At 37.9% G+C, this 11,556-nt stretch overlaps 4 protein-coding genes across 5 annotated transcripts in view; all 4 read left to right on the top strand.

Moving 5' to 3' along the window:
• Nucleotides 1,971-3,891, top strand: LOC104752528 (adenine phosphoribosyltransferase 2-like). The gene is made up of 6 exons (XM_010474692.2): nucleotides 1,971-2,107; nucleotides 2,223-2,333; nucleotides 2,865-2,957; nucleotides 3,104-3,253; nucleotides 3,435-3,493; nucleotides 3,629-3,891. Exons 1-6 carry the CDS (start codon nucleotides 2,017-2,019, stop codon nucleotides 3,707-3,709), a joined length of 585 nt encoding a protein of 194 aa, XP_010472994.1. The 5' UTR covers nucleotides 1,971-2,016; the 3' UTR covers nucleotides 3,710-3,891.
• Nucleotides 4,435-6,552, top strand: LOC104752529. Its single transcript, XM_010474693.2, has 4 exons — nucleotides 4,435-4,834; nucleotides 5,118-5,450; nucleotides 5,863-6,036; nucleotides 6,156-6,552. Exons 1-4 carry the CDS (start codon nucleotides 4,667-4,669, stop codon nucleotides 6,240-6,242), a joined length of 762 nt encoding a protein of 253 aa, XP_010472995.1. The 5' UTR covers nucleotides 4,435-4,666; the 3' UTR covers nucleotides 6,243-6,552.
• LOC104752530 (chaperone protein DnaJ) lies at nucleotides 6,669-10,657 on the top strand. 2 transcript variants are annotated; one of them, XM_010474695.2, is made up of 12 exons: nucleotides 6,669-7,173; nucleotides 7,450-7,518; nucleotides 7,751-7,843; nucleotides 7,973-8,094; nucleotides 8,427-8,622; nucleotides 8,922-9,097; nucleotides 9,194-9,323; nucleotides 9,438-9,598; nucleotides 9,700-9,794; nucleotides 9,937-10,048; nucleotides 10,186-10,298; nucleotides 10,383-10,657. In XM_010474695.2, exons 1-11 carry the CDS (start codon nucleotides 6,868-6,870, stop codon nucleotides 10,229-10,231), a joined length of 1,506 nt encoding a protein of 501 aa, XP_010472997.1. In that variant the 5' UTR covers nucleotides 6,669-6,867; the 3' UTR covers nucleotides 10,232-10,298; nucleotides 10,383-10,657. The 2 variants fall into 2 exon arrangements, with proteins under 2 accessions (XP_010472997.1, XP_010472996.1); XM_010474694.2 differs by having other exon boundaries at nucleotides 10,186-10,287.
• The window catches only part of LOC104752531 (zinc finger BED domain-containing protein DAYSLEEPER-like), a 5,398-nt gene continuing 4,917 nt past the window's right edge, over nucleotides 11,076-11,556 (top strand). Inside the window, exons 1-2 of the mRNA XM_010474696.1 lie at nucleotides 11,076-11,365; nucleotides 11,458-11,528. The gene's annotated coding sequence lies outside the window, so the exon portion shown is untranslated. The remainder of the gene's footprint in view (nucleotides 11,366-11,457; nucleotides 11,529-11,556) is intronic.

The raw sequence follows: 11,556 nt of genomic DNA on the forward strand, positions 1-11,556 counted from the left end.
TATTATATATATATATATATATATATATATATATATATATAAAAGGTACAGATGACCAATTTACAAATAAGCTTGGGTTACGTAATGCATACACTTGATTATCTTCAAGTATTAAAGACTATGGGCTTGTTCGTTTGGTTGACGCAGGTACCTGCGGCTATGGCAGACGCAAATACGTTTGTTTGTTTGCTTGTTGCAGGTTGATATATCATGGTTTTTACGGTTTTTAACTATGATATAAGTGTGCTTTTTGAGTCTTTTCATTTGTTTCTAGGATTGTTTTTGAGTCTTTACAGGTTATTTAGGAATTTGGCATGGAAGGAGTAAAGTGGAGCTGTTTGGATGACTTTGGAGCATTTTACAGAAGGAAAAGAACTTGGACTCGGATCAGAGTAGCAGCGTCGACCGACACCGAAGGAGCATCGGTCGACGCCCATGTTTATCCGACGAGAGAAAGAAGAAATTGGAAGTTTTATAATTTTACCCAAAGTTTTCCTAAATTACAACACAAGTCCCTGACGTATTTTAGGACATATAAATAGTGTTTTTGGGTTTTAGAAAACCCATAAGTTTTATTTTAGGAAGTTATTTTCTAGTAAGTTTTTGAAAGAGAGATATTGAGAGCTTTTGGGAGAGAAAAAGATCAGAACTGCTTTGTAGAGAAGAATTCTTGAACTCCCTTTTTACTTTTTAATATATATTGCTTATTATTCAGAATGATGTCTTGTTCTTCATTAAACATGTATGAGTAGTTTGATTGTTAGGTTTAGGATTTTTCACAGGGTTTTTATGATTTATTAGATTTGTGATTTTTAGGGTTCTTAATCTTTTATGATCTTCATCTTTGGTTGTTCTTCATAATAGTTCTTGATTGATCACCTAGAATTATTATCTTAGGGAAATTAATTGATATGAGAATATAATTGTTTTCCTTATTAAAACCATTGATGAGCAAAATCACTTTTTTACAAAGAGATTTGAATTAGTGATTTGGTGAACTTATCTAAGATTTTTAACTTAGAATTTTACAAAGAGATTTGGATTTTCTGGTTTTAAATTTATATAATAATTGCAGTGAGAACTGAATTATTTTACCAAAAAGTTTAGAGTTCAAGATCTGATTTTTATTGCATTAACCCTAATTAATCTATTGATTTAATACTTCATAGTTCTTTAGGCTTAATTTTTTGATTTCCTTATTTCACAACACCTTGATTTAATATTTTGCATTGTCTTCTTTTGTTTTTAATACAATTTAATCTGTTTAGCGTAATATCAAAAACTCTATAATTTATTGTGTTTGATCTTGAGTCTCTATGGATTCGACCCCTAAGTACTACATTGATCTCTTGTTTGAGAGAGTAGCTCTAGGGTTAATTTGAGCATATCACAGGTACCTGCGTCAAGACGCTGCGGCAAACGCTGTGACCTTGGCATCTAACATTTTTAAACGTTGTTTTGGTTCAACAGTTAAAAATGTAAGCGCAGCCGATGCCGCTGCCGCCCGCGTCAACTAAACGAACAAGTCCCATGTCAAATTAATAATTGTTTTGATTGAGTTTTTTCTTCTTCTTTGATAAAATTGTGATCTTTAAAAAAAAAAAATTGTGATCCTTAGCTGAAGCTCCTACGTACTAAAATCCTCTCGATATATGCTAGCGAAGTAATCAGGATATTTTTGCCATCTAAGACAATTATCTGTAATCATCCATTATTAAATTGCATTGAGAGATATATTAATTTGAACATTAGTAGTTCTTAATTTACAAAGTAAACCCAACCACTATGATATTTGAGTTGTTACAAATGAGCTTTTAATTTGAGTACTATTATGTTTATATTTTCAAAATTAAAAAAACATACTGTATTTTTAAAATAGTAACTTCGGATGGAGACGTACGATGAGTGGGTAGAAGGAAATATGAAAGAGAGAATGATAAAGAAATGCTATAAATACAGCCAACCCATTTCTCTCTTCTCCTTGGACACACACACACGTACGCACGAGTGAGAGATATGTTCGCCGTGGAGAATGGGTTGCAGGGAGACCCAAGATTAAAAGCCATCTCCGATGCTATTCGCGTCGTCCCTCACTTCCCCAAGACTGGTCCATTTTATATTTCCTTTTCTTTCTTTATGTGCATACTTATTTTCATTTTTCTTGTTCGCTTAAATGAGAAAATCAACTAACTTCTATGAGTCTCTGTGTGTTTGTCTCGCAGGGATCATGTTTCAGGACATAACAACTTTACTGCTGGATCCAGTTGCCTTCAAACATGTTGTTGATATCTTCGTTGATCGTTACAAGCACATGAACATCTCTCTCGTTGCTGGTTCCTTTCACTTTCCCTTCTTTAATTATAAACCCTCTCTCTAGCTCATAATTAATCTACTTTTTCTTCAAGTCTCTCTATTTATTTTTATTTTTTTCCCAAAGAGCAAAGACACACACACCACCCCTTAAATTATCAATTCATTCAGCTTAAGGCAACGCACGTATAATATAATATATATAAAATATACTTATTATTCCTATTGTAATATTATGGCATATGATAGAATCCGAAGCGGCGAGGATTTCCCAATATGAAAAGATTGAATAAACAATGGACAACTTTTTGATGGATTAATGATTTTACACACCCACAAACTAACTTGTCTAGTGTGGTTGGTGACTAATTACTCATGCATCCCTTTTAATTTGTCGTTAGTCTGGCTCTATATATATTTTATTTTCTTTTTGTCATTTAGTGATCCTTTTGGGAAATACAATTAGAAACAAACAAGTAAGAAATGCTTATCTAAACTCGATTTCGAGGATAATATAAACCACCGGTCGATAAATATAGTAATGCATAATGCAGGAGTTGAGGCTAGGGGATTCATATTTGGACCTCCCATCGCATTAGCCATAGGTGCTAAGTTCGTCCCACTACGCAAACCGGGAAAACTACCGGGTACGATTACTTATATACGTACATGTAGATAAAAATCTCAGACTAAAAAAAAACGTGATGTTGGAATTAGTTATAATTATAATAAGAGAAGTGTGGCTGAAGGATATTTATGATCTAATTTTGTTGTGGTGTAAAAAAAAAAAAAGGGAGAGTGCTAAGCGAAGAGTACGAGCTTGAGTATGGAAGTGATCGTCTAGAGATGAGTGTGGAGGCTGTCAAATCAGATGAACGAGCTCTCATCATCGACGATTTAGTTGCCACCGGTGGGACACTCTCCGCTTCCATTAACCTCTTGGGTAAATATTATTCTTCTACTTTTTGTTAAATTATTAGAAAATGAATACTAATGTTAAACAAGATGATTTGAATGATACATTACATACGCCTTTTAAAAAGGTAACACAATATTATATCGTCTATCGATCGAGTGGTAAACTAACGAGCCTCTCTCTATCTCTCTCTATGGACTTACTTTAGAGCGCGCTGGGGCTGAAGTTGTAGAATGTGCCTGCGTTGTTGGTTTGCCTAAGTTCAAGGTATAAATTGGTCTTTTTAAAATTTCGAATCAATAGTATTGCGGGATCTTATATATATATAGGCCCATTAACTAATACTACTAGATGTGAAGAAGATAAATAACAACAACAAGTGGTTTCGGCGATATGATGCAGGGGCAGTGTAAGCTGAAGGGAAAGCCGTTGTACGTTCTGGTGGAGCCAAGAGAGTTTGATGATATAACCTTATACAATTAAGCCTTTTTATCTAATTGGCGAGCGATATATGGTCGTCATCTCCATCTATATTTCCAAATTCGCGAACTAGATAAATTGTAATATCAACGGTTATGTCAATAATATAATCGATATCTTGCAATGAAAATAATGATTGTATTCTATTAGGATTCAATGTGGAATGATTCATGCTAGTTACACAAGCTACCCTTTTATGTATGTAGCTAAGCTCGCCTTAGTTAAAAGCTTTTAAGTTTTGGTACTCTTCATTTCGAGCTTGATCCTTTCTAGATCGAGGTGGCTATTGTATTGATGGATGTAGCCAAACAAACAAACAAAACAAAAAAGTATTGGAAGATGTATCAAAATTAATTTGGTTTTATGTATAATTTGGGGAGAAAATTATAGCAAGCAAGCACCACCTTTCTTTGTTAAAATTGAAGTAACTTTCATAGTGATTTTGAACACTAAACAAGGTAGATTTGGTTTTTGATAATTAATCTTCACTGTATTATTATTAGTGCATTGTTTATAGTATACGATACCACAAAGCACAAGGTGATTAAAAAGCAAACAAATATTTTGAGAAGACTGAATAGAAAATTAGAAAACGGGCGCCCATGTTGATAAAGGAAAGTACGAAAGAGCCCCTGGCGCTTGCATAATGTGTAAGTTGTTGTTGTAGTGTATAACAAGGGTAAATTAGAGACAAATTTGGGTTCCACCTCCCTGGCCTGGCCTGCCCTGTAGTCAAAGAAAACCTAAAAAAACCCGATTAGATTGATATACGAAAGATAAAAAGATCCTTCTTCTCTTACGCTCCTCCTCGTATCTCGTTTCGATTCGATTCGTCGGAGATCTTCTTCTTCATCTTCTTCTTCTTCTTCACCCAAACCCTAACTTCTTGCTTCTTTGGATCGAATCATCATCATCATCATCATCATCATATTGTCAATTTTGGATTTCTCCACCTGAGCCATGTCTGCCGTTTATTGCGGAACCAAGAGATCTTACTTCGATGATATTCCTTCTCCTCCCTCTTCTAAGAGGTTCCGATGCTTTTCTCCTTCCAATTCTCCAATCTGGTCCTCTCCTTCCTCTTCGCTTGATCAGCTTCGCTCTGCCTTTCCTCACCTTGAACTCACGGTACGTCTTCTTCTTCTCTCTTTTTTTTTTTTTTTTTTTTTTTTGTTTTGGGAGCCACACGCAGATCTAGCTTTACCTTTTTTTTTCCCGCATCTGCTACTTGCTCTCCGACTTGCCTAGTCTCTGTTAGACGCCAATTTCGTATCTAGCTATGTATCGGCTGATGTGTTTGTCCCTCGAATTTTCATGGTTCTTTGTTCAATTTAATTCTGACCTGTGCAGTTGCTAGGTCTTTTCTTGTAGCTTAGAAATCTGATTAGATTTGCAAATTTTTGGTTCTCAGGTTCTTGTGAAGGCTCTAGAAGAACATGGAAGTGATTTAAATGCTTCCATGAAAACCTTATACTCTTTGGTCTCCGCTGAGGAGAAGAAAGCTCAAGATTTGGCCGCAGGATGTGCTAATGAGGAATCTGATGCCGTTGCCGGTGCATCTACTTATACGGCTACAGACAATCCCCCGGCCAGTGGTGATGACTGGGTTGAATTGTTAGTCAGGGAGGTTACTCAGTCTACTGGTACCGATGATGCTAAACTACGTGCCTCTAGAGTCCTCGAGGCCTTGGAGAAGATGTTAAGTGCACGTGCTCGTGAAGAAGCTGGAAAAAAATTCCAAGAGGTAATAACGCATTTTCAAAAACCTATCCTTTTTGATGTGTTCCATTCTGAATATATAAACTTACATATATGCACCCTTCTGCATACATGCTGGCTATCAGAGCGATCATATTTGTTCTTTGAGCCCTAGGCATGGATTTACAATATCAAGTTCAGGGTTGCTGTAGTCGGACATAGGTTGAACCATCAGCTTATTCTTATGTAGGGTAGCTTCAATGTTGTCACCGACTACAAACTGTTGGCCATTAACACAATTATGTATAGTATACCTGGGAAACAGTTGGGAAGGAATAATTCTCGTTTGATTTTGTCAAATCTATGATAATTACGAAACAGAATGATGACGCAGCAAATAATTCCTAGGATTTTTGGCATCTCGTGTATGAAATGAACAGCCTTTTCTGATGTCACAGGAGAATGTGGTAGTGCAGCAACAAGTGGAGGCCTTGATCAAGGACAACACAGTCCTCAAACGTGCAGTTGCTATCCAGCATGAGCGGCAGAAAGCATTCGAAGATGCGAACCAGCAGTTAGAACTCTTGAAACACCTGATTCCTCAGTACCAGGAAAAGCTCAGAACTCTGGAGGTAAGCTTTAAAAACCGTGGAGAGCTTTTCTAGCACTATTGCGTTGAATTGTCTGTGTTGGTTGTTTTAAAAATTAAGTTGATGGCTCACAAAGAAAAGTGTGAATGATCAAAACGCAGGTGAACAACTACGCGCTGAAAATGCAGCTGCAGCAAGTGGAACATGGCAACTCAATGCCAGGAAGATTCAATCCGGACGTCTTCTAAAAAGCTCTCCAGGAAACGAGGACACTTACTTGCAGGAGGAGAAGGCGGCAATAAACGCAAGTTAGAGAGAGAGAGAGAGATACGAAAACAAAAAGTGCTTTTGCATTGGTATTACTGTGTAGTCCTGGACAAACATGAGTTTCCTTTGCTTTTTTATATATTTCTTTGCTGTTGTTTATCTGTTCCTCAGTCGTATTAATTGGGAAAATCAAGGATGTGTTTTGGTATAGGATTGTATAACTGAACATTGTTCTGAATATTAGGGGGAGAGTCTGTCGGAGACTAATAAACTTGTGATTTCCCCATGGTATCGATTTCCTGAAACTTGGCTTCAGCACTTCCCATTAGTGTTTTATTTTTATATGAACAATCAAGCTATCGTATCTGCTACAATGAAGAGAGATAAGTTAATATTAAAAAAAAAAAAAAGAGATCCACGTGAGCGAGGTTGGCACCACAAATCGCGAATGTCGAGTTTTATTTTTTCGCTCTCTCGCTAAAAGAGAAGTGGAATCATCTCAACAGTGTCCGTTGCCAAGCTTCCCCGCTGAGGACTGAGACAGAGGGCTCGTTTAATCGACTGACCCAATCTCTTTTTTTTTCCCTCACGTCCTTTGTTTCTCTAATGGCTGCCCTCGCTTCTCCCTCCCTCATCCCCTCTTCTCTCTGCTTCTTTTCTTTCGCCGCCGCCGCCGATGGTCCCCGTTCCCTTTCTTGTAATAATTTCTCTGCCTTTTCCGACGGCGGCACCAGTCTCAGGTTCCAAAAGAGCTTCTTATCCGTTTCTTCGCCTAATCGAAATCGACGGGGATCCTCTCGCCGTTCCCTCGTCGTGTTTGCTGCTTCCGGAGACTACTACGCTACTCTTGGTGTGCCTAAATCTGCTAATAACAAGGAGATTAAAGCTGCGTATCGACGTCTCGCTCGTCAGGTATATTACATTACACTGTTTCTTTCGGTCTCCCCCTTTACTGATAATTATTGCATGACTGGAGTAGTAATCTGGAACCCTGATCGATCATATTCAAGTCAATTATGCTGCATGCCGTTATTAATATTTATGTTAGCTTTGATCCTCTAATGGTTTCCGCATTGTGCATTGTACATGGATATGACAATTGCTATTTTGAATTTTCTATTTACTTTGATCTTCTGCTTCACATTATTGAGCTACGATCCTATAACTTCTCTACTGATTTATATGTAGTACCATCCCGATGTGAACAAGGAACCTGGAGCAACTGAAAAGTTCAAGGAAATCAGTGCTGCCTATGAGGTATGCACCAAAAGCTAAGGTTCCCAGATTGATTCTCCTTCATAGCTCATGTCTTCCTCTCACCCTATATCTCGGCCATTTGGGTTTCCTTCTTGTTACCTGTTCGCTTGCATCAAAATCCATGATTACATAGCCTTGTTTTCAAGATTTTTTTGCTACAATAGAGTTAAAGTAATACATGTGAGTTCTCAGCTCTTTTTGCATTGTGGTTACTGAACTACTACATTGTCAGGTGCTATCAGATGAGCAAAAGAGAGCATTATATGATCAATATGGTGAAGCTGGAGTCAAGAGTCCTGTAGGAGGAGCTTCTGGTACTTACACGGTAACACATTTTCTATTTCTGTCTATGTTTAATAATCATGTTCATGATTGGCACAATTTGTTGCCATCAGCTCCTGTGCTTGTAGCATACTTGTCCTTGACATTTCCTTTCTCTTACATTTCCAACCAGTCAAACCCCTTTGACCTCTTCGAGACATTCTTTGGTGCGAGTGCGGGTGGATTTCCCGGGATGGACCAAGCTGATTTTGGGAGAACCCGCCGCAGTAGGGTTACCAAAGGGGAAGATTTACGGTGAGTTTTTTTTTTTTTGGTTAGAAAACATTGCATTTATTGACCAACCGCCAAATGATTTCTTCTTTATTCTCTTGTTGGATAACAGCATTTCACTGTTTGCTAATAAGATACTATCTAATGATAAACGTAAAAATATTGTTAGTGTCTCCTAACTTAGCGTGTGTCCTGAAAATTTCTACTAGCATGGGCTTTAATGAGTAAGCAGAGGAGGGTAGTGTCTGTTTGTCCATTCCATTGCTCTTTCTTTTGGACTTTTTCCTTGCTTTCCATAACCTGCATAAGCTTTGACAATCATCAAAAGAAATTAATTACATGCTGTTGCATTTCAGGTATGACATCACCTTAGAACTGTCGGAGGCTATTTTTGGATCTGAGAAAGAATTTGATCTTACGCATTTGGAGACATGCGAAGCTTGTGCTGGCACCGGGGCAAAAGCAGGATCCAAAATGAGAATATGCTCCACTTGTGGTGGGAGGGGTCAAGTTATGAGAACTGAGCAAACACCATTTGGCATGTTTTCACAGGTCCTTGCAGTTGATTTCTTTCCTTTTTGTTTGCTTTCTCTCGGTTGCAGTTATTAAAGTCTGATGTTACAAATGGCATCTGATTGGAGCATCACATCTAATTTCAATATAGAGTTCACTCAAATCTGTTTCGTTTAGTTGAAAGCGCAGAAGTGAGAATTCCCTAGGAATTTGGTTGAATCCAGTTGTGGTTTTCATTGATTGTGAGAGTTTGATTTTGCTGGTAACTGTGTAACACTACCTTCCTTCTATAGCTGAACGTATTGATTGTTACCTATATGTGGTCTCTTTCATCTTAGGTTTCTATATGTCCTAACTGTGGTGGAGATGGTGAGGTAATTTCTGAAAATTGCCGGAAATGCTCCGGGGAAGGACGTGTGCGTATTAAAAAAAGCATCAAAGTCAAAATCCCCCCGGGAGTTAGTGCAGGTAGCATCCTTAGAGTTGCTGGAGAAGGTGATTCTGGTCCCAGAGGGTATGTTGAGAAGATTTCTAGTTAGAAAACCATTCTTTCTGTTATAGCATTCTTAATGATTCTGGTTTTTGGTAATTGGCTTTCTGCTTCCGTTAGTGGCCCTCCAGGAGATTTGTATGTATATCTTGATGTTGAAGATGTCCGGGGAATTCAAAGAGATGGAATAAACCTTTTATCTACCCTTTCTATCAGTTACCTTGATGCTATATTGGGTGCGGTTGTGAAGGTGATTTAGTTCTTTGTATCAGATATCCAAATAAGTACATTCTAGGTACGTGTAGATATCCTCAGAATTGACCATTCATCTTATTATAAATCGAAAACATCTTTGTAATTGTAGGTGAAAACAGTTGAAGGAGACACTGAACTGCAGATACCTCCGGGTACACAACCTGGTGATGTGCTGGTCATGGCAAAGAAAGGAGTACCAAAACTGAATAGGCCGTCTATCCGTGGTGACCACTTGTTTACAGTCAAAGTATCTATACCAAATCAAATAAGGTATTACCGTCTAAATTTGTCTTGTGGTCAATTTAACTAAACCAAACAAAGGTATGTGCTTCTGTCGATTCCTTAATGGGTTTTCTGGATCCTGCGAACAGTGCTGGAGAACGGGAGTTACTGGAGGAACTTGCATCTCTGAAGGACACATCCAGCAACCGGTCGCGAACTCGTGCTAAGCCTCAGCAACCCAGTAGTAAGTTGTCAAATCTCTAATGCCAATAATATCAATGGAACCGATTGAATCTTGTATGTATCTGCATCGATGTGAGACTATTTGATGATACACGTATACGTTGATGGATCCCCTCATGTGTATGTCACCTATGGTTATGTAGCTTTGAGCACTGCACCCCGTAGCTCGGAAAACAGGATAGATGAAGTTAAGGAGGAAAATCAAGAACCAGAGCAAGAAAACGACTTGTGGAAGAGCATCAAAGACTTAGCAGGGTAAGTCAATTAATAAAAAATATTGTGCCCTTGAAATGATATAGGGAATAGTCCAGCTCTGGTTGTGTTCTTTTAAATCTGAAGCACATAAAAGTCTTTTTCTAAAAACGTAGTCCTGCAACTTTTTTTGCACGTAGGTCTGTGGCAAATGGAGCTCTGAAATGGCTGAGAGATAACCTATAAGAGATTCATCTTCGAAAAAAGGACGTGGTTTAAAGGATTTATAAGCTGCATTCATGGTAGGAATGTGGTAATGTTCATTGTTTCATTTGTTAATCTGAGGGTCTTTTTGCGGAAAAACAAATACAATATATATTTTTTTTGCCTTTTTCAGTTACAGTTTGATGCACATATTGTGAGAAGAGAGGGCGGTTCTGCTCTACCTACCCCTATAATACTCCTTTCAATATACTGTAGAATGTAGTAGTACAGAGACAACCGGTTTTCCGAGTTGGTTTTGATAGAAAAGAAAAAAATCAGTGAAATTGATGGAACATGTGGATAAAACACGGTCATGATCAAAAAGTCTCCCAAGAATGCTTTTTTTTTTTTTTTTTCCTTTCCTTAGATATACTGGTGTGATAATTTATTACAACCATTCTTGAGTTAGACTTTCTCTCTATCTTATCTTTCTAGCGAGACCAATGAGATTTATTAATAATGGCTACCGCAGCATCTTTCTCTAACCCTTACCATTCCCAACAATTTTTACACGCTCTCTCTTTCTTTATTTTATTTTGGTGTGTTTGCATCGGAATTCCCTATTTCCATTCTCGTATGGTGGGAAAAGCTTAATTTTGGACAATGTACATATTGATTCGGTAAAAGGAAAGCTAACTTAACTAGTTAAATTTGACAGGTACGTACGTACGACCGAAAAGGAAAAATAAAAGCAGGACGCAAAGTCCACCATTTAGATCTACGGCGGATAGAGAGATATAAAATAGGAAATACCGTTTATGCCCTCTTTCATCGTATTCGTATATAATAGAAGCAGATGAGAAAAGGCCGAAAGAAAAAGAAAAAAAAAGCTCAAAACCCTAGCCGTAATAAGGTCCAAACACAGATTAAGTTATTAGTTGTGTTCTGTGAGTCTCGAATCTCTAAATTTTTTTTTTTTTTTTTTTTTTTTTTTTGGNTTTCGATCAAAAGAAAGAGCAGAGCCGAACTGAGCTCGTCCTAAAAGCCCATTAGCCCCTCGTCGAGTCCCGTATCGTCGTCTCCCTCCTCTCTCTCTCTCTCTCTTTTTTTGATTTTTCAAAGTTTCTCTCTTTCGTCTCGATTCGCGCTTATCGTTCCCGCCGCTACGATCTAAGGGTAATCTTAATCTATTCCTCTCTCTCTCTCTCTTAATTGTTCCCATCTTAGATCTCGCTTCGCTTCTCACTCGATTTACTGTGGTTTTCCAGTGGGTTTAGGCTAATTCCGGATCTCTGTCGCCTGAATTCTCCACTATCTCCTCCCGGTGTCTGGTTCTGAGGTCGGTTATTACAGATCTCGTCCCCTTT

This window comes from Camelina sativa, chromosome 16 (assembly GCF_000633955.1).
Source record: "Camelina sativa cultivar DH55 chromosome 16, Cs, whole genome shotgun sequence".
In the NCBI taxonomy this organism is placed as follows: domain Eukaryota; kingdom Viridiplantae; phylum Streptophyta; class Magnoliopsida; order Brassicales; family Brassicaceae; genus Camelina; species Camelina sativa.